General features: G+C 40.1%; 2 protein-coding genes across 8 annotated transcripts in view; one reads left to right on the top strand and one right to left on the bottom strand.

Moving 5' to 3' along the window:
* Positions 1-568: 568 nt before the first annotated feature.
* GSKIP (GSK3B interacting protein) lies at positions 569-4,294 on the bottom strand. 3 transcript variants are annotated; one of them, XM_050954499.1, is made up of 3 exons: positions 4,202-4,294; positions 2,774-3,032; positions 569-960 (listed from the first exon to the last, which is right to left on the bottom strand). In XM_050954499.1, exons 2-3 carry the CDS (start codon positions 3,029-3,031, stop codon positions 799-801), a joined length of 420 nt encoding a protein of 139 aa, XP_050810456.1. In that variant the 5' UTR covers position 3,032; positions 4,202-4,294; the 3' UTR covers positions 569-798. The 3 variants fall into 3 exon arrangements, with proteins under 3 accessions (XP_050810456.1, XP_050810457.1, XP_050810454.1); XM_050954500.1 differs by lacking the exon at positions 4,202-4,294 and adding an exon at positions 3,890-4,159; XM_050954497.1 differs by lacking the exon at positions 4,202-4,294 and having other exon boundaries at positions 2,774-4,159.
* Positions 4,295-4,333: 39 nt separating this feature from the next.
* Positions 4,334-21,390, top strand: part of ATG2B (autophagy related 2B) — a 102,628-nt gene continuing 85,571 nt past the window's right edge. For 4 of the 5 annotated variants that reach the window (XM_050954435.1, XM_050954436.1, XM_050954433.1 and 1 more), the window contains exons 1-6: positions 4,334-4,885; positions 9,717-9,879; positions 17,495-17,647; positions 18,398-18,500; positions 20,224-20,386; positions 20,911-21,090. In XM_050954435.1, the coding sequence (XP_050810392.1) occupies positions 4,724-4,885; positions 9,717-9,879; positions 17,495-17,647; positions 18,398-18,500; positions 20,224-20,386; positions 20,911-21,090 (924 nt within the window). In that variant the 5' untranslated portion in view covers positions 4,334-4,723. The remainder of the gene's footprint in view (positions 4,886-9,716; positions 9,880-17,494; positions 17,648-18,397; positions 18,501-20,223; positions 20,387-20,910; positions 21,091-21,390) is intronic. The other variant, XM_050954437.1, reaches the window with a different exon arrangement.

Below are 21,390 nucleotides of genomic sequence, written 5' to 3'. Positions count from 1 at the left end.
AAAAATGTCACCTGTTCTTCCTACTTTAGTTCTGTGCTTAGCTCGTTTGCAAATTTAGATGATACATTCATATGCCAACGGTTATCTTTTGTTTACTGGTTGCTGCAGACAAGGGTACGTTGAATAATACTGAACATTGCTTTTAACTCAACAAGGACACTAAGATCTGGTCTAAACTAGAAATCAGTTCAATTTAACTATGTTGGTCAGGGCTATGGAAAAAATCTACACCCTGGAGTAGCGCACTAAAGCTGACCTAAGTCCACATGTAGACAACGCTAGATCAATGGAAGAATTCTTCCGGCAGCTTAGCTGTCACCTCTGGAGTATTTTAAGTACAGACAAGCCCAGAGTAAGCAATGTTCAAATGATATTGTGAGGTGCATATTTTGTGAATGAAGCAGAGTTTTCAGGTTTGCATACAAAAAAAATTGAGCTGAAAAAGATATCCTCTAAGTGGACTAAAGTAGTTCCCATTAATTTAGCTACAGCAAGTAGTTAAAATTTGGTTTTAAGGAGCAGAGTTAAAATTTACAGATAGACACATTAAGAAGACACATAGACTACTTCTATAGTCCACCAAGATAGCTTAAAGTAGCCTTGTGGACAAAGCAGAGCCATAGCAACACTGTTATTTTACAAGTCAGTACTATTGTAAGGAACCTAGATGTTTAGGCAAGAAATGAAGCTTGATGTATGTTTTTGGCTATATCTGAAAGCAAGATCTCAGTAACTCATACTAAGAATTCCCACGATCATTAATCATTCCCCAACATGTGCTTGTTCCTGCAGACTGAATCATGATTGCTCATCCCTTTTCAAAGCTTCCAGTCTCTGTAGCAGTGCATTTCCAAAAGCTTCACGATAGGCTGGGCTAAGAGAGTCCAATAAAGAGTAGACAGTCTCATGATACGCAGTTTGTAAGCCATCATCAGCCTGGTCAAAAGCATAACCCACCACCTGTTGCAAAGAGATCAACAGTTAATTTTTTTGTGGTTAGTCATTTCATCATGGGAACCATAACAATCACAAAATTAGTCACATTAGTACACTACACAGAAGGATTTCCAGACACGACAAACCTATATATTTGTAGTATTGTTGTAATCATGTTGGTCCCAGGATATCAGAGACAAGGTGGGTGAAGTAATATCTTTTGTGGTGAAAGAGAGACAAGCTTTTGAGCTTACACAAAGCTCCCCTTCAGATCTCAAAAGGTACTCAGTGTCACAGTTAAATACAAGATGGAACAGACCGTCTGGCATAAGTAGTTAACACATAGGAGACCATTCAAGGTCAAGTGTACTTAACTGACACTCAGGCCTAGTCTACACTAAAAAGTTAGGTTGACAAATGTATGTCGCTCAGGGATATGAAAAATGTAGTTAAGCTGACCTAACCCCGATGTAGAAACTACTAGGTTGACAGAAGGATTCTTCTGTCAACCTAATTACAACCTCTCAGAGAAGTGGATCACTTACGTTGATGGAGAACCCCTCCCATCAACATAGGTAGTGTCTACACTTGAAACCCTATAGCGGTACAGCGGTGCCACTGTAGCACTTCAAGTGCAGACAAGCCCTGAAGAAGAGAAGAGCTCTGTGTAAGGTTGAAAGCTTGTCTTTTACCAAGAGAAGTTGGTTCAATAAAGCCTATACTTCATCTTCCCTATTCAAGACGTTAGTAACAATTCATCACCATCTAAAGGAGTTTCCAATATTCTTTTCTCATAAAATCAAGAGCACCAAAGACATTAAATATGAGGCTTACTTTTGAATTTGGCTGGAAGTTCTCATTTCACCACACAAGTATTTGCACAAGCAATTCAAACAGTATGAAAGGGAGATGCATGCATAGAAATCAATAGTTAGTTTCTTATAGACATAGACAAGGTAAAGATTACAGTAGTCTGTTTTATAAAATGTAGTCTGATGTGGGCACAATACTATATCATAATCTACTTTTTTAAAAGCCTTCTGCAATTGTAGTGCACTTTTCTCAGACAACTGTGGACTAGAAGATTAAAGAACTACACTTTAAAAAAAAAAAGTCACTTGTAACACCAAACATTTCAATTATCTACTTCTGTCTTTATCATTCCGTAGATGTTTCTGCTTACAACAGAGTTAACCTAGATTATGAGTTATTAGACTAAAGGCATTGGAGAAAAACAGATGAGGATGGGCATTACCTCACTTCGTTAAACAGAGTGCCAAAAATATACCCTTTACTTTCGCTAAGAGCACATGTTAAGGATACCACAAGCCTCAGTTCTTAGTTTCCAGGGTTGTACCAATTTGTCAGAATTTTTTTTAAAAGTTCCAAAATTTCTTATCTTTATATAATGCTTAACTTTAGCACCAGTTACTGTTATCAGCCTGTGTTAGTGAAACACAGAATCAAGATAAAACCATGCACAGAAAAATAAAAATTGTATACTATACCCCAGTTATGCAGGGCATAAACACTATTACAACATACAGAGCTTTACTTCAAATAGTGGTCATTGCATCAGTTCTAATTTAACATTTTTCCATGCATGTAAGATGCACTTTGGCAACACAAGTGTGTAAAATCCTCCCCTTTTGGGTTTAATTGAAATGGCATACTAGTAGTTCCCTAAAAAGCTGAATTTTGAAGTATGAAATAGAGTTTAGAAAGTATTCAATAAAGAGCCTATGCTGCTTTGATGACAACTGAAAATTTTTACTAGATATCTTTCAATTAATATTTATTGTAAACAAAGAAGCTTTATAAAGGATAAACAAGTTACCCTAAGTCCTGCTTCTGTGAGTTCCAGGCAATATCTGTTTCTCTCCCTTGTCTCCACATTGATAAATGCCACGTCCTCTGCACATGGAAGATTTTTTGAGACAAACATGTTGCTGACAGCAAACAGAACATCATTCACAACAGCTTCTGCCTCTAGTCTCATATCCTTCACATCTGTTCCTTCAATGTCCTTATATTCAGAATCTTCTTCAAACCCTGCGTTACTGGACAACTCCATGGGATTGTAATCAGTCTCCATTCTGTGTACAGAAACACCATATTCAATTTTATATGGCCACAAATGCTTATTATGCAAGATCAATGGTATAAAACAATAGATTTTTTCCAACAGAAAGAACTATTTCAAGATATCTTCCTTTGTTTTTGCATGACATTGAATGTATGGGCCCTGTAGGCCTACTTGCAGACCAGCCAGGATTTTTTTTTTTTTTATTGGGGGAGTCTCAAAAGACAGGGTATTAACCACAATGTTTCAGCCTAACAAACTCAAAGTTCTGTGAATAAACAGATATGGTATTAAAGTGAGAATACACACATCTATATTTTATAAGCACAGTATGCAGTGTTCTTAATACACAAGCAACTGACATTGCTATACAATAACCTATTATGAGTCAAACCAAAACAACTCATCTGCTGGTCCCCAATGAGTCAAGAATTGAGTCTGCATCAGCTGGTGCAGGAAGGGGAAGAGAGAGAGGAAGAGGGAAGTTACTGAGTCAAAGGAAAGCTTAAACTCTTGGAGCGAAAGTGAACGTCACTAATATTTAAGGGAGCTGTTTATTAAACCTGGCTGTTTGCCTGTAATGAAAGTCAATTCGTTCAGCCTGTCTCTGTATCTATTTGTTAATACAAAGGTAAGTAGCATGGGTTGACACACAAAAAGGCTGAACACACGGACACGTTTTCTGCGTTAGTCCTAAGATGCAAGTCATGCAAGACGAAAAGCAACGCAGAATCCCTTTGCAAGCCCCATTCTGTCCTCGGGGCAGGGAGCTCCCAGAGCACCGCAACACACCACAGTCGAGAGGGCTTGGGACCACCCGTGCACGTCCAGTGCCACAAGGCACCTCAGGCTCGAGAACGACCCCGCTACCCCTGGTAACTCTCTGGGGCTGGAGGCAGAGACGAGAAGGGGCCGGTCCCGGAAGAGCAGCTCGCAGCAGTCAGCCCCGCCACTCCCTGGAGGAGGGCCTGGAGCGCAGTCACCACGGTGACAGCCGCACGGCGCGCAGGAGAATCGGGCAGCGAAGCCTCGTTAGCTCCACCCTGAGCCTAATACGGGGAAAAAACCCTAACGCAGCGGCGGGCCGGGCCCCAAAGCTGCCGTCTCTTCCGCTACTCCCCCGTGCCGTAGGCCAGGACCCTTCCCGCCACCAACCCCGTCACCCGTCCGCCACAAACGCGCCTCCAGCCCGTCTTCTACAGCCGCGGAGAAGGAGCTTTGCTGCTGACCAGCCACCCACGCCGATTCCGCCTCATGCCCGCCCCTTCACTTCCGCCCCCTCTCTGTGACTTCACTTCCGCTGGAACGTCAGCTGGCGTCACTGTCGCTCGGTTCTGGTGTCAGGGGGAGAGTAGAGGCGCGTAGGAGGAGGCGGGTCCGCTGAGGGGATCGAAGCCAGGTGGCAGAGCGCGCGCGCGCCCCCACGGTGGAGCCCCGAAGTCACCAGCCGCCCACCTCCCCACATCCCAGGGCGCCGAGAAGATGGCGGCGACGGCTCAGTGAGAATGGAGCTACCTGTCACTGCTTTCTCCCCGTGAGGGTGCGGGGTCCGGCCCCACGGGATGCGAGTGGGGGGACCGTAGGGAGCCCTTTCCCTAGCAGAGCTGACTCGAGCCCGGCAGCTCCCCGCCCCCCATCTCCCCAGCTGATTAGCCCCCTCTTTCTAGCCCAGCAGCTCCAGCCTAGTGACAACCACCCGCCACCATGCCTTGGCCTTTCTCAGAGTCCATCAAGAAAAGGGCCTGCAGGTACCTGCTGCAGAGGTACCTGGGCCACTTCCTGCAGGAGAAGCTCAGTCTGGAGCAGCTCAGCCTGGATCTGTACCAGGGCACCGGCTCTCTGGCGCAGGTCCCTCTGGATAAATGGGTAAGAGAGGTGCTGTCCCTGCTGCTCCTGAGGGATCAGCCTCAAGCCCCTCCCTCGGGTGCTACCTGTTTTATTTTTAAATAACATTTTTGCTTTAAAAATAAGAGTCAAATCTAATATTTTATCTAGGGAACTATTGTACTTGTCACCATAGTGTCTGAACACCTTGCAATAAAATAAATAGGCAGTTTGATGCAGTTGGTATTCCTGCCCTCCCCATGTGCAGTCACACTGAGTGGGGTTTGGGTGCTTTTTAAAATGTTGTTTGAAAGCAAAGGCAAAGAGAAGAATCTTGAGCATGGCTGGTCAATCAGTTCTTTGGAAGGGAGATCCATCTTTCAGTGGGCTGATTGATAAAAATGCTCCATCTCCAACTCGTTTGTGGCTTTATGGACAGCTCCATAAAGGAAGCTCTACTGTCATGGAAGGACCTGGTAGTGGAGAGGGAAGTGGTAGCTCAAACCCAGACCACTGAGAGCTTTAATAAATAGCTCCTTGGCCTAGAAATGGATCCAGTATTTGGTTGTGAGTCAATAACAGAAGCAATGGGAGTGGGAGGATCTTGCTCTGCTGGTGTTGTTTAGCTCATGGACTGCCACATTCTGAACCAAATTGATTTTTTTCAGGCCTTGCATATTCATTCCCAGATATACTTTTGCAGTAATCCAGCCTGGCAGTCACAACAACATGAATCTTTATGGCTGGGTCTGTATCTATTAATATTTGGCAGTCTCTTGGCCAGCTGTCAGAAAAAGGAGGTATTTCTAGGAGCTGTTGACATCTGGGTCTCCATTATCAGTGAGGATTTTAAGGCTGAGCATCATTTTGACTATATGTGGCTTGACTGAAAGGATGTCAATTCTTCACTGAACAAACAAATTCATTGTTTTCTATCCACCTTCACTGAACAAGGTGGATAGAAAGCTGGCTAGATCGTCAGGCTCAGTGGCATTCCATGAGTGATCAGTGGCTTCATGTCTAGATGGCAGCTGGTATCAAGCGGAGTGCCCCAGAGGTCGGTCCTAGAGCTGGTTTTGTTCAATATCTTCATTAATGATCTGGAGAATGGCATGGACTGCACCCTCAGCAAGTTTGCAGATAACATTAAACTGGGAGGGTAGGGATAGGGACCTAGACAAATTAGAGGATTGGGCCAAAAGAAATCTGATGAGGTTCAACAAGGACAAGTGCAGAGTCCTGCACTTAGGTTGGAAGAATCCCATGCATTGCTACAGACTAGGAACCTAATGGCTAGGCAGCAGTTCTACAGAGAAGGACATAGATGTTACAGTGGACAGGAAACTGGATATGAGTTAACAATGTGCCCTTATTGCCAAGAAGGCTAACAGCATTTTGGGCTGTATAAGTAGGGGCATTGCCAGCAGATCTAAGGACGTGATCATAACCCCTTTATTCAACATTGATAAGGCCTCCCCTGGAGTACTATGTCCAGTTTTGGGTCCCACACTACAAGAAGGATGTGGAAAAATTGGAAAGAGTCCAGTGGAGGGCAACAAAAATGATTAGGAGGCTGAATCACATGTCTTACAAGGAGAGGCTGAGGGAACTGCGATTGTTTAGTCTGCAGAAGAGAAGAATGAGAGGGGATTTGATAGCTGCTTTCAATTAACTGAAAGGGGGTTCCAAAGAGGATGGATCTAGACTGTTCTCAGTGGTAGCAGATGACAGAACAAGGAGTGGTGGTCTCAAGTTGCAGTGGGAGAGGCTTAGGTTGGATAGTAGGAAAAACTTTTTCACTAGGAGGGTGGTGAAGCACTGGAATGGGTTCCCTAGGGAGGTGGTGGAATCTCCTTCCTTAGAGGTTTTTAAGGTCAGGCTTGACAAAGCCCTAGCTGGGATGATTTAGTTGGAGATTGGTCCTGCTTTGAGCAGGGAGTTGGATTAGATGACATCCTGAGGTCCCTTCTAACCCTGATATTCTATTATTCTATGACACTTTCCTCTTTTCAATAGCATCATTTGTTTTCCCTGTGTTAGGATTTAGTCACCTGGTCTTCATCCATTTGCTGATTTCTTTGAGACACTAGGATAGGTAGTTTGTCCTTTTTTGCACTTTTTATGATGGAGATGTAACTTTGGATGGTGTTAGCATAGAGTCAATCTTTTAATATGTATTTATACAAATGTTGAGTTAGGTGGAGGAGAGGATAAAGGACTGTGGAATGCCATAGGTGAGAGTTTGGAAGGCATAGGAGCTTGCCGGTCAGAGCTATCTAGGTCTAGTCTGAGGTAAATCGGGAGCCATCTTAATTAATGTAACTCTGCATAACTCTGAATGGACTCTAAGGCAAGTCACAAATATCTTGTGACTGACTGTGAAATACTAGGGAGATGTAGTAGCATGAATATGACTGTTTGCTAGCTGTCCATGGCTATGAACAGACTGCCCAACTACCAACAAAACATAAATTGTTTCTGTACCATATTCTGATATAAAGTCCAGCTGAACAGGTTCCAAAATAGTAGTAGAGGTCTGGTGTTCTTGGAGTTGATGTTTTGCAAGCTATTCAATCACTTTGCTCAGGAATGGGAAATTAGACATTAGGTGGTATAATATGTCAAATTACAGATCCGAATATGCCTTTTTTTGTTGTTACAAAGGTCGTAAGCTTCTCTCTTCAAGGGAGTTGTTGAGATCTGTAAATATGTGGCCTCAGAATTCTTAACTGTCCTTCACCAGCGAGGAAGGCCATGGGTCAGTCTCATGGGCTTCAATGTGATGCTATGATTCCAGAATTCTTTTATTTGAAATCTGGGTTGTAGGCCTTGGTTTGTTTGTTTAAGCCTTCAATCCTGTAAACATGTGTGCTTAACTTTGCTACTAGTAAACTACCACTAAACTTTGCTAATAGTAAAGTTAAGCATGCATGTTAGTGTTTGCAGACTTGGGGTCTTATTCTGTAAAATAGATATTATGGTAGGAGTGTTGTAAGTGTTTTATGTAAAGGACTTTTCAGATGCCCTAGATAAAAGACATTCTGTGAATGCAAAATATTAATTTATTTATTTAGTCCCGTGGGGCAGCTGTTTTTGTGTAATAGGTGGGCAGACTTTGTTTTAATAAGATTTCAGTGCCCGCTAGTGAATATTAAAACAACCTTTGCTAGTTTCACTAGACTTGAAAGATAAACATTACAAACCCTTGCAATTTAGTAAAGTGCTTGTTGTACTAAAGAAAGTTAGTAAAATTTGCATATAATGTTCGTTTTCCAGTTTGGAGAAATATTTTTTTTTCTGGGCAGTATTTTCTGGCCTATAAATTAGTGAGTAGCTAATGCTCTTTAGATATGGCTCACTCATGCATGACAGAAAGAATGCAAAAACTGGTGTTGCGGAAGTGCTAAAGCTGCTTTTTTTTTTCAAGTGACTTTAAACCTGCTGTCTACATGTCCTTAAGGAGGCTGTAGTTTTAACCTTAATTATTTTCTCATTTTTGTTCTGTTTTGAACTGTTTGTTTTTCATCTACTAGTTTCATTTAACTTTTTAAAATATTTTAACGTACATAATATATACACCATTGTCTTGGTGTTTACAGTATATAGAGGGACAAGTTCTGGCCTCCACTTTACTCGTTCAACTCCTTTGACCTCAAGAGGGTTGCAATGTCTAATGCAGGTCAGAATTTAGCCCACAATATTTGTGATGGAATAGATAAATATGCTTAATAATTGATTTCTCTGGTTCTTCTGATGTTAACCCTGCAAAGCCTTTCCATGTCCTGAATTTTCATTGACTCTAGTGGAAATTCCTCAGTGATGTAGGATCAAGCCAGCAGTTGGTGTAGATGTGTGGAATTTTGCAATTTTATTTTAAATACTTTTTAATCGTTCACTTGCTAAACAGCTGTTTATCTTTTTATTAATGCCATTTAACTGTAATAAACATACACTTGTATTTTTTCTTATAGTTTGCTTAAAATAGTTGGAAAGATTATAATAAATTTTCCTTTCTGTTTCCCTATATGTAGTTTGTTAAAAGAGATCTGAGGCCAGACTTATTCAAAATTTGTTTTGATATGCTAGATTTTAATAATATTCGTATATAGAAATGTCCATACACATCACTCAAATACATGTGAAATACCACAGTTTGAATGTATAGCTCATTTTTGTGGTAGCAACAAGTTTTAACTAATGTGCATTAATATTTTTCTGCTGATACTTCTGCTGCTTAAAACATTTTGCATTGTTGATTGATGTCTACAGTTACTGCATTATTTTTTTATTAGAGAAACATGTTTAACTGCACTGAACTATAATCAGTCATATCCATATGATAAATCAAATTGTTTCTTTCCAGAACTGTTTCAGGGTCTGATTCAACTCTTGTTAAAGTCAGTGAGACTCTTTACATGCAGTATAATAGAAATAAATCTTTTTGGCTCAGTTTTCACAGTCAGACAAGTATACAATGAGCGTTACATCAAATTTAGTTGTTTGGTTTGTGTCCTATTCAAAGATTCCTGTCACAATGAACAAACTGTTTTTATCCATTTACTATTCTGGCCTTTCCTATAACTGTAATTAATTTTTATTTTTGTGGTAACACTTTAAGCTTTGGTACTATAATATTTCTGTTAGCAACATATGGAAATTTATGTGAACAGTTCAGTAGTATAGATCATAAGAAAAACCACAGCGGGGACTGTATTAGATTAAAAGTTTAGTGTTATTTAACATGCATCATTGACAGAACCAAAGTAGAGTATATCTTCCAGCTTTTTAAATATATTAATTTAATTCCTTTTAACATATCTTAAATGTTTTGCTTCTGTTAATAGGCGCATAATTTTGGATTCTCTACTTTTAGTGTCTTAATGAGATTCTGGAATCAGCAGATGCACCCCTGGAAGTCACTGACGGGTTTATCCAGTCAATTTCTCTGTCTGTTCCATGGGGGTCATTGCTACAGGATAACTGTGCACTAGAAGTGAAAGGATTAGAGATGATCTTCAGGCCAAGGCCTCGTCTTGGTAGGTTTACTGCATTATCTTATTTGGCTCAGTGTTTTACATTGATAAATTAGGTGAATTCTAATGTTCAAATGTTTGAGATTGTACTGTCAGTTTTGCTTCAACTGGTTCTGTTTTTTATTTAATTTTTCTTATAACATTACATGTACAGGATAAAAATTTGTTCCTGGGCACTATTTGTTTAGCATATCTATCTTAGAAGAAGAGAATACAATTATTACCAAGTATTGTTCAATATGTCAGCAGTTTACTTCATTTAATTCTTTAATATTTTGAACTTCTGTGTCTTTGCTTCCACATTTACATAGATGTAATTTTAGAAACTAATAAAGAAATGTTTCCTCATAAGTGTCTGTTTAGTCCCTAACATTTTATAGTCAAACAGCCATGCTCCCATATTTTTGCTTCTGCTTATTTTTAAGGCATAGGAAAATTCTCTAGAGACCTTAATTGGGACTGATCTACCCGTAATGTGGTATGCTACCATGTGAGGACCACAAGTTTGTATTTTGTTTCATTTGTGCTATTTGGGCAAGCTGTATTGTATAGGTGGCCCTTTAAATTGTGGATGGAAGAGAGTGCTTTATTAGTTATTGATTATACAGTAGCTCCTACTGGCCAGTTTGAGTAGATAGCTGAACTTGACTGGATGGGAACTGATTACTGCTCATGGCTGGAGGATGCTGCAATGGCATGAACTTATTATGAGGAGAGATAGTGATACTGTTTCCCATGGGTTTGTCATTGGGTGACATATGTTCTCTTGAGGCCTCTGGGTGGCCGTGCAAGTAGGCTCCCCACTCCCCTTCAGTTTCCCCCTTCATGGGTCTTCAGTAACTCACAAAGCCCATGAAGGCTTATGCTCAAATAAATTTGTTAGTCTCTAAGGTGCCACAAGTACTCCTGTTCTTTTCACAAACCCTTGTATCCATTTTCACCCCTTCTTGGGTTCTGGTTTAAGTTAGCAAACATTCAAAATAAAGTTTGCAAGTCCATTTGTTTACCCCTTATCAGGTCACTCCCAGGCCTTTCTTGCCTATAATATCACTCCCCAACTTTCTCTACTGGAGTCTATTTGCTCCCAGCAGCTTCTGTACTCTACCTTTTGGTCTCCCTGAGAATCCCTTCTCTACAACTTCTTGCTTCTCTTTAGGAGAATCAGCTGATCCTTGCTCAGATATGCCTCCTTAGTAACTAGGGTTGGCTGTCCCCTGGCCTCCAAACCTTAAAGAGGTGAGCCATCCTGCTACAGCGTTCTTTCAGGCTCTTTGCGTATAAGCACTGTCATGCTGTCTAGAGTGGCTCACGACCATAAGTGCTTACCTCAGGGCAAACACCCCAAACTGTGATCTATAATTAAATTTCACCAAGTCAGTAACAAATGTGAATTCCTGGATATCTATAACCGTCTTACCATGGAGTCACAGACAGGCCCCTTAGACTCTCCAGTCTATCTTGCACCCCAGGCAAACTGGACTTAATAAGTGGATAAATAGTCACTTACACCAAAAATCACACCACATTTAGGTGGATTCCAGTCCCACGAGACCAGTCACCTACCTGGATCAATTGACACTGTAGATTTTACACCAAAGACACAGCCTGTAGCCAATCCTGTAATAAACTCAAGATTTATTAACTAAGAAACAGAAATGAATTGTTTACAGGTTAGAGTGAGCAAACATATACACACAAATAAGTTAGCATCTAAACCCTTAGAGTGACAGAGTTGTAGTGATCTGCCAATTCTAAGTGTTTTTCAGAGTGGACCCAGAAGGCAGCTGGACAATTCCCATGCCTGAATTCACAAGTTCAGAGCAAAAGCATATTCAAAGTTATAAAGCAAAACTTAACATATTTTCTTATAGCATGGAATACAGACATTGCAAATAAGATTAATGCATATAGCAATTTACAAGTATTTCATAGTCTAAACACACAAAATACATTCTGATAAGACTAATACCTGTTTTGAGCAAAACTAACGTGCAAGTGACTTGTTCTGGTTTCCCCAGGATTGTCATTTCTTTGCTAATAAGACTATAAGGTGGATAGAAAGCTGGCTAGATCGTCAGGCTCAGTGAGTAGTGATCAACGGCTCCATGTCTAGTTGGCAGCCGGTTTCAAGTGGCGTGCCCCAAGGGTCGATCCTGGGGCCGGTTTTGTTCAATATCTTCATTAATGATCTGGAGAATGGCGTGGACTGCACTGTCAGCAAGTTTGCAGATGACACTTAACTTGGAGGAGTAGTAGTTACGCTGGAGGGTAGGGATAGGGTACAGAGGGACCTGGACAAATTAGAGAACTGGGCCAAAAGAAACCTGATGAGGTTCAACAAGGACAAGTGTAGAGTCCTGCACTTAAGAAGGAAGAATCCCATGCACTGTTACAGACTAGGGACCGAATGGCTAGGAAGCAGTTCTGCAGAAAAGGAGGTGGGGGTTACAGTGGACGAGAAGCTGGAAATGAGTCAACAGTGTGCCCTTGTTGCCAAGAAGGCTAACATCATTTTGGGCTGTATAAGTAGAGGGATTGCCAGCAGATCGAGGGATGTGATCATTCCCCTCTGTTCGACATTGGTGAGGCCTTATCTGGAGTACTATGTCCAGTTTTGGGCCCCACACTGTAAGAAGGATGTGGAAAAATTGGAAAGAGTCCAGCAAAGGGCAACAAAAATGATTAAGGGGCTTGAGCACATGATTTATGAGGAGAGGCTGAGGGAACTGCGATTGTTTAGTCTGCAGAAGAGAAGGATGAGGGGGGATTTGATAGCTGCTTTCAACTACCTGAAAGGGGGTTCCAAAGAGGATGGATCTAGACTGTTCTTAGTGGTGCCTGATGACAGAACAAGGAGTAATGGTCTCAAGTTGCAGAGGAGGAGGTTTAGGTTGGCTATTAGAAAAACTTTTTTCACTCAGAGAGTTGTGAAGCACTGGAATTGGTTACCTAGGGAGGTGGTGGAATCCCCCACCATAACCTAAGCCGTGCTGAACACAATGCCATCAACAGCCTCAAGAACAACTCTGACATCATAATCAAAAAGAGTGACAAAGGAGGTGTTGTCATCATCATGAATAGGTTGGAATATGAACAAGAGGCTGCTAGGCAGCTCTGTAACTCCACATTCTGCAGGCCATTACCTTCTGATCCCACTGATGATTACCAAAAGAAACTACACCATCTGCTCAAAAAACTCCCTGAGCACAGGAACAGATCTGTACAGACACATGCTTAGAACCCCGACCAGGTGTATTCTGTTTGCTACCCAAGATCCATAAACCTGGAAATCCTGGATGCCCCATCATCTCAAGCATTGGCACCTTAACAGCAGGATTGTCTGGCTATGTGGACTCTCTCCTCAGGCCCTGTGCTACCAGCACTCCCAGCTATCTTTGAGACACCACTGACTTCCTGAGGAAACTACAATCCATCGGTAATCTTCCAGAAAACACCATCCTGGCCACTATGGATGTGGAAGCCCTGTACACCAACATTCCACACAAAGATGGACTACAAGCCATCAGGAATAGTATCCCCAATAATATCATGGCTAACCTGGTGGCTAAACTTTGTGACTTTGTCCTCACCCACAACTATTTCACATTTAGGGACAATATATACCTTCAAGTCAGCAGCACTGCTATGGGTACCCGCATGGCCCCACAATATGCCAACATCTTTATGGCTGACTTAGAACAATGCTTCCTTAGCTCTCATTCCCTAACGCCCCTACTCTACTTGCGCTACATTGATGACATCTTCATCATCTGGACTCATGGAAAAGAAGCCCTCGAGGAATTCCACCGTGATTTTAACAATTTCCATCCCACCATCAACCTCAGCCTAGACCAGTCCACACAAGTGGTCCATTTCCTAGACACTACTGTGCTAATAAGTGATGGTCACATAAACACCACCCTATACCGGAAACCCACTGACCACTATACTTATCTATATGCCTCCAGTTTCCATCCAGGATGCACCACACGATCCATTGTCTACAGTCAGGATCTAAGATACAACCGTATTTGCTCCAATCCCTCAGACAGAGATGAAAAACCTACCAGATCTCTATCAAGCATTCTTAAAACTACAGTACCCACCTGCTGAAATGAAAAAACAGATTGACAGAGCCAGAAGAGTACCCAGAAGCCACCTCCTACAGGACAGCCCCAACAAAGAAAATAGCAGAACGTCACTAGCCATCACCTACAGCCCCCAACTAAAACCTGTCAAGCGCATCATCAGAGATCTACAACCTATCCTTAAAGATGATCCCTCACTCTCACAGATCTTGGGAGACAGGCCAGTCCTCACTTATAGACAACCTCCCAACCTGAAGCAAATACTTACCAGCAACCGCACACCATACAACATAAACACTAACCGAAGAACCTATCCTTGCAACAAAGCCCGATGCCAGCTCTGTCTACATATCTATTCAAGTGACACCATCATAGGACCTAATCACATCAGCCACGCCATCAGGGACTCATTCACCTGCACATCTACCAACGTGATATATGCCATCAGGTGCCAGCATGTACATTGGCCAGACCGGACAGTCCCTAACATTCAAAAACCAGTGGGAGAACATTTCAACCTCTCTAACCACTCAGTGACAGACTTGAAGGTGGCAATTTTGCAACAAAAAAACTTCAAAAACAGACTCCAAAGAGAGACTGCTGAACTCGAATTAATATGCAAATTAGATACAATTAACTCAAACTTAAACAGAGACTGGGAATGGTTGGGTCATTACACTAGTTGAATCGATTTCCCTATGTTAAGTTCTCCTCACACATTCTATAGGTCATCTTAATTATCACTTCAAAAGTTTTTTTTCTCCTGCTGATGATATCTTATCCCAATTGATTAGACTCTTCCTGTTAGTATGCATACTTCCACCTTTTCATGGTCTCTGTATGTATAAATATCTCCTGTCTGTGTGTTCCATTCTGTGCATCCGAAGAAGTGAGCTGTAGCTCACGAAAGCTCATGCTGAAATAAATTTGTTAGTCTCTAAGGTGCCACAAGTACTCCTGTTCTTTTTGTGGATACAGACTAACACGGCTGCTACTCTGAAACCTCTCCTTCCTTAGAGGTTTTTAAGGTCAGGCTTGACAAAGCCCTGGCTGGGATGATTTAGTTGGGAACTGGTCCTGCTTTGAGCAAGGGATTGGACTAGATGACCTCCTGAGGTCCCTTCCAACCCTGAGATTCTATGATTCTAATGCCTGGCATCTGGCCTGCCAGCATACAAAGCACATTTTGGTGGCTACCACACACACTTAGTTTGCAACTAGCTGAGTGTAAATCTACTCCACTGTAATTTGCTACATGCTTACAGTTCATGTGGCCCCTGCTACTGTGCACTAAAGGTTCCCTAGTGGGTTTGATCTGTCCTGCTTTGAAATTGGAATGAATTAGTGTGCATTAGGGAGTTTTTAACGCTCGACAGCAGAGTCTGCGAGGACACTTAATTCATGGTTACCTAGTGCGGGATAGATTTACTCCCGAGCTTGCTGTGTGCTAAGTGTTCACGTAGACCAGCCCTTTGGTGCTGTGCCCTAGTACAGTGGCTCTCAATTTTCCAGACTACTGTCCCCATTTCAGAAGTCTGATTTGTCTTATGTACCCCTAGGTTTCATTCACTTAAAAAATACTTGCTTACAAAATCAGACAAAAATGCAAAAGTGTCACAGCATACTATTACTGAAAAATTGCATACTTTCTCATTTTTACCATATAATTATAAAATACATCAATTTAAATATAAATATTGTATTTACATTTCAGTGTATAGTATATAGAACCATAAAAACAAGTCATTATCAGTATGAAATTTTAGTTTGTACTGACTTCACTAGTGCTTTTTATGTAGCCTATTGAAAAACTAAGCAACTATCTAGATGAGTTAATGTACCCGCTGGATGACGTATGTGTACGCCCAGGGTACACATGCCCCTGGTTAAGAACCATTGCCCTATTTGAATAGATTTCTTTTAAAATCGCATATATTTTTGTTGGTCTATGTTTCATTCTAATTTATTATAATTGAACTTAAATCTTAGGCTAATTTTACTTGCTAATGTCCATCTAAGATATTATCTTAAAAAGAATGGTAATAATAGGCAATAATAAATAGGAGGAATGGCCTTCAGTTTGGTGCTGGAGTCTAATAATATGAATGAGAATGTGAAAAGTAATACATTATTAATTAGTTCTTTGTACTAGCTCTTTACTTATAAATAGCTGATCACTGTTTTCATGGGGTTCAGGAAGGAATTTTTCACTAGTCATGCTTTTCCTCTCCCCAGTTGTCAATGAGCTTTATTTTACTTTTTTGCACGAATGTATGGTTGTCCTTTGCTGTCACAAATTGTTTAAAAATGGAGCATGTAAGAAAGAAATATTGTCACCAAGCAGCTGCAGCCGCAAGATTAATACCTAGTGTAGGGATTTTTTAAAAACAGAGCTAGCTACCTTGAGGTATATAATCACATCTGAAACACCACGAGGTGCTAACATGAATGCAGTTTAGTATCTTTATTGTTGTATTAGCCTCAGTTGGGGCTTGTCTACAGTGGAGCTTTTACCTCTAATTAATTGATGTGCCTTGTCTACACTACACTTTTAATATGAGCAAACGTCAGAGTATTATCAAGTTCGCTGTTAGAGATGACCATCAATTGTGTTATCTGGCAGCTAGTAGACCTAGGATTGACCTCTATCAACAAACATGATTGTAAAGGTGTCAAACAGTGTCTAAGGCCTTGTCTAGACTAGGATTTAAAGATGTGATGTTAGCACATTTAAAAAGTCTAGTGTAGATGAGATACATTGCTTTTAACACATGCTAAACTGATCGAGTCAAATTCGAGGCTCCCCCTTAGTGTTTAACTTGACCTGTTTAGCACATGTTGAGGGCACTGTGCCTAGTCTAGCTAGACTTTTTAAACATGCTATTAGCATGTACTAGCTAATGTGCTAAAATCACACCTTAAATCCTAGGCTAGATGGGGACTGAGTGGTTAAGTGATGTTTCAAATCTGGTTAGCTGTCTCAAGGTAGAGATGGTCTTCCTATAGATGTGGACAGAGTCTAGTATGTTTTACATTATGGTAGCGACCAAACTAATAATTGGTGCTCTTCCCTAATACCCGGAAGTCATCTTCAGTTACAGCTACCTTAAGGAAGCTAATTCCATTTAAAGAACAACATTTTTTCTTAGGCCTTATCTATGCCTAGTCTTACCTACAGAAGTCACACCAGTGTAATTAAAAATCTGTTTTAAAAACTGATTTAGTTCAACCAGTTTCAAACCTTCTGTGATCCCACTTACACTGGTTTAAAACTGGTTGTATTGATTTATCTTGTACCTATAAACTTACCAACAGAAGCTAAAAAAAAAAAAGAACCCATTTTTAAATTGATTTGTGTGTGTCTATGCAGGGGTTTGCACCACTTTAACTACTGGTTTAAAATTGGACTTTTAGTTAAACTGGTGCAGCTTCTGTGTACACCAGACCTTTGTCTAGATATACAGAACATATCATTTGTTTGCTTTGTTTTTGTTGGTTTTTGTATTTAAGAATTTTGTCTTATTCTACAGCATCTGGTTCAGAGCCTATGTATTGGTCAAGTTTTATGACCAGTAGTATGCAACTTGCAAAAGAATGTCTTAGCCAAAAACTGACAGATGAACAAGGAGAAGGGTCTCAACCTTTCGAAGGGCTTGAGAAGTTTGCAGAAACTATTGAAACAGGTATGACTTTACTATGCACCTTGTGAGTTAACATCTTAAGTTACATTATGTTAGTCTACACCATGTTGTGATATTACAAAATGAGAGCTCCCTTGCAACTGCTTCTCTTCTCTCTCAACTTTTTATCAGTGACTCTACCTTCTAACAGTTAAAACAGAAGGAGAGAGCCAGGAAGTAAAACCACAGTAGTAAAAAAAAAAAAAAACAACCAACCCCAAAAAACTGTTCCTGCTGTGTGCTGATTCAGCTCTTCATTAGAGCCAAATTCTCTCAATCATACCAGTATAAATTTGGATAATTCCTTTCATTGACAGGACTGACTGACAGAATGTCTTGGTTCTGGCAGTTCTGGTTTAGCACATCATGTGACAGTTGGACCAGCATTGCTGTTAGTAGCTCTAGGAGGAAAAACCTGATAGAACAGTCTTCTGTACAGTTCATGTTTTTATTTGAAGAATCAGACTTAGCATAGGGCAGCACTAGATGCCAAAACTGCATCTTTTTCAGATTGCTTTACATTTTTGAATGTCCAGCTGGAAGAAGCTAAGACTTACTGATAGAAAACTAGATTCTCATTTGGAATTATGATCTTATATTGGAAGTTATTTATAGTCCTAATGAAATAAATATTAGCTTTCTGTCAACAAAGAAGAATTGATCTTTTTATTTATATATTAAGTCATCAGTGTGTCTTATTGATTTAAAATGGTCATGGTGTAACTGTATTGTCTTCTGGTTTCCTCGCTTCAGTTCTAAGAAGAGTGAAAGTTACCTTTTTAGATACTGTTTTGAGAATTGAACATGTGCTGGAAAATTCTAAAAGTGGGTCTGCACTTGAAATCCGAATTGAGAAGTAAGTGTTGCTTAAAATCAACCTAAAAAAAAAAAAATAGAAACTGGATGGCTCTTATCTTTATATCCACAGATTTACACACAGGCACACATCCCCTCACATAGTATAGCTCTGAAGTCCAAATCATGCATGCGGTTAACTTTTGAGGCCTTAAGTGAATTTTCAGACTTGTGCTTCAGGGTTAAAAATACCACTGTAGATTTCAGGCTTGGGTTGGAGCTTAGGTTCTGAAACCCAGCGAGGGGGGAGTGTCTCAGAACCTAGGGCTTCAGCCCAAGCCCAAATATCTATACTGCAATATTTAACACTGCACGTGAGCACTGTGAACCTGAATCAGTTGACCTGGGCTCCGAGACTTGCTGCTGCAGGGTGTGTGTGCGTGTGTGTGTGTTTGTTTGTTCGTTTTTCCGTGGAAATGCCCTAAATGAGTGACTAGATTTTCTTAAATGGTCAACACCCAATAACTCTCAATGTTAAATTGGGCCACTCCATTTAGGTGACTGAATTGGAGCTTAATCCTTTAGAAAATCTGGCCCCAGTTGTGGATGCTGAGCACTTTTGAAAACCTGACCTCACAATTTTATATTTAGGAAAGAAGCCTTAATCCTGCAAAAGTACTAATATACCAGATCAGCAGAATTCTAGCTTTTTCATGACCTGCTAGAAGAACCCACATACAGTGTAAAGCAAATTGTATAAATAATTGAAACTTGTGAATTGTAGATGTTCTTAAGGTATTTATTTAGCTTATTTGACTAATAAGTTCATTTTAGTTGGTGCCATGATGAAAAAAAAGTATGTTGCAGAATATTAAAATCACTTCAAAATAATGTTTTTACATACACAAAAATTTGGATGAATTATAGTTTGTTCTTAAACAAATAACAAAAAAATTATTGTTGCAGTTCCTGAGTTCAGTTCAAGAGAGAACTTGTCAGTAAACATGTCTATCCGAACCCCTGCACTCCACCCCTCCCCTCTTAAAAGTCCCCTGTACATTAAAAGCTACCCTTACACAAACTATTTGAAGAGAGAACGTCTAATTTAAGTGTTATAATAGAGTGATACTGTTTGAGTTATTTTAGTTAAGATGAAATTATATGTGTGTTCTCATTGTAAATTATATCTCTTAAAATTTCTACTGTTCTTCTATTTTTACAATTTAGCGGTGTTTTAATAGATAATATTTCATTTCAGAAAATTTAGAAGGGTGAATTTTGGACATGTCCTAGGCATAACTTAAGTTCTGTTAATTTATTAAGCAGAAATGACTGACATAAAGGAAAGCGTTCCATCCAAGTAGTGCTTTAAGACTATATAAAATACATACGTTGTAGATTTATCCATTCCAAAACCATACTTTAGTCATGAGACTGGAACGCAGTTACAGATGTCTTAATGTAAACAAACAAAAACAGTAATATAGGGCAAACTTCTTCACTTTGAGATAAGATTAAACAGTAAATAGTAGGATCTCATATTAGGACACATTGACTTCAAACATACAGCGCAACTGTTAGTAAGAGTGTCCTGCAAGAACCTCGAGATTTCCACCCATTTGCAAAAAGTGGTGGTTTCTCCTTTCACATCAGTCAATGTCCTTGTAAATAATCTATGTAGAGAAAGCATATATAAACATGAACTGTAGGGTAAATGACACAGTAGAAGGTAAAAGTGTGCATGCCATCCCTACCATGCTTATTTCCCTGCTTTTGTCTCCCAGAACTATGTACTGTGATGAAACTGCTGATGAATGCTCTGGAATTAATGTACATCAGCCCACAGCCTTTGCTCACAAGTTACTTCAGCTCTCAGGTGTTTCTCTCTTCTGGGATGAGTTTCCAGCATCAGCAAAGTCCTCTCCCATGTGTTCAGCTACACAGTTGGTAAAAAAATAAATAAATCATATAAATATGTAGAGTTGATGAAGGATAAAATGTATTGTAACATACATATAAGCCTAATATTGAAGTATAAAGGACTCAAACCTCTTATTGGAACAATGTTTAGGTAGCTCATTGTACTCTTAACTCATTTACATTAGTGGTTCTCAAACTTCTGAGCCCAGCAACCCTTGTAAATTTTTTGTCAAACACTTATATTATGTAAGAGTGGAGATGGTGAGGTCTGAAGAGCAACCTTAATCTGTGGAGAGAGACTTCTCTCCATAATTTACTATTCAAAGAAAAATTCCATCGCTTCCTGATGCTTTAAGATTCTGAGTGCCATTCAACACCTGTTTATTTAAAATTTGCTAGTAAATATGTTTAATACAGATGCCAAATTTGCTTTTATGTGAAACTGTTTGTTATTTAGATGTAGTGTAGGTTTATCAGACTTGTATATGTATACTTTGTGACCCATACTGTGATGCATGCTAATCACCTCTTTTTCCCCTTGCATTTTAAAGGCAGTGGAACCAAAGCTTTCCCCTAGCTGGAACCCAAAAATTGTATATGAGCCACATCCACAGTTAACCAGAAACTTGCCAGAAGTTGCTCCTTCTGACCCTGTGCAGATTAGTAGGCTGATTGGTAAAATGAAGTTGAGCCTTACATTAAAACAACATGAAGTACTTCCTGGAGCTAAGGTTAGCTGTAGTTTTATATTCTTTAACTACCTGGACACAGTCAATTAGCTATGTTTTTGGTTTTTGCCTACTGCAAAAGTTTTGAGAGTTTTAAAGAAAAATAATTGGTTTGGGCTATGTTTAATTTTGCTAATTTTATTTTAAATTATCTGCATTTAAAGATAACCAATAATCCTTGTTAGAACATCTTTTCTTTAACCAGCAAGGTCCTGGAGTGCTGAGAATACATTGTGGAATGCATGGAAATGCATGTCTAAACACCATGGGCAGATTTGCTGTGTTCACAAGTGCATACATATC

The sequence above is a fragment of the Gopherus flavomarginatus genome, chromosome 5 (genome assembly GCF_025201925.1).
Source record: "Gopherus flavomarginatus isolate rGopFla2 chromosome 5, rGopFla2.mat.asm, whole genome shotgun sequence".
NCBI lineage: Eukaryota > Metazoa > Chordata > Testudines > Testudinidae > Gopherus > Gopherus flavomarginatus.
The sequence above is the reverse complement of the archived record's forward strand: the minus strand, read 5'-3'. Positions and strand labels throughout refer to the sequence as shown.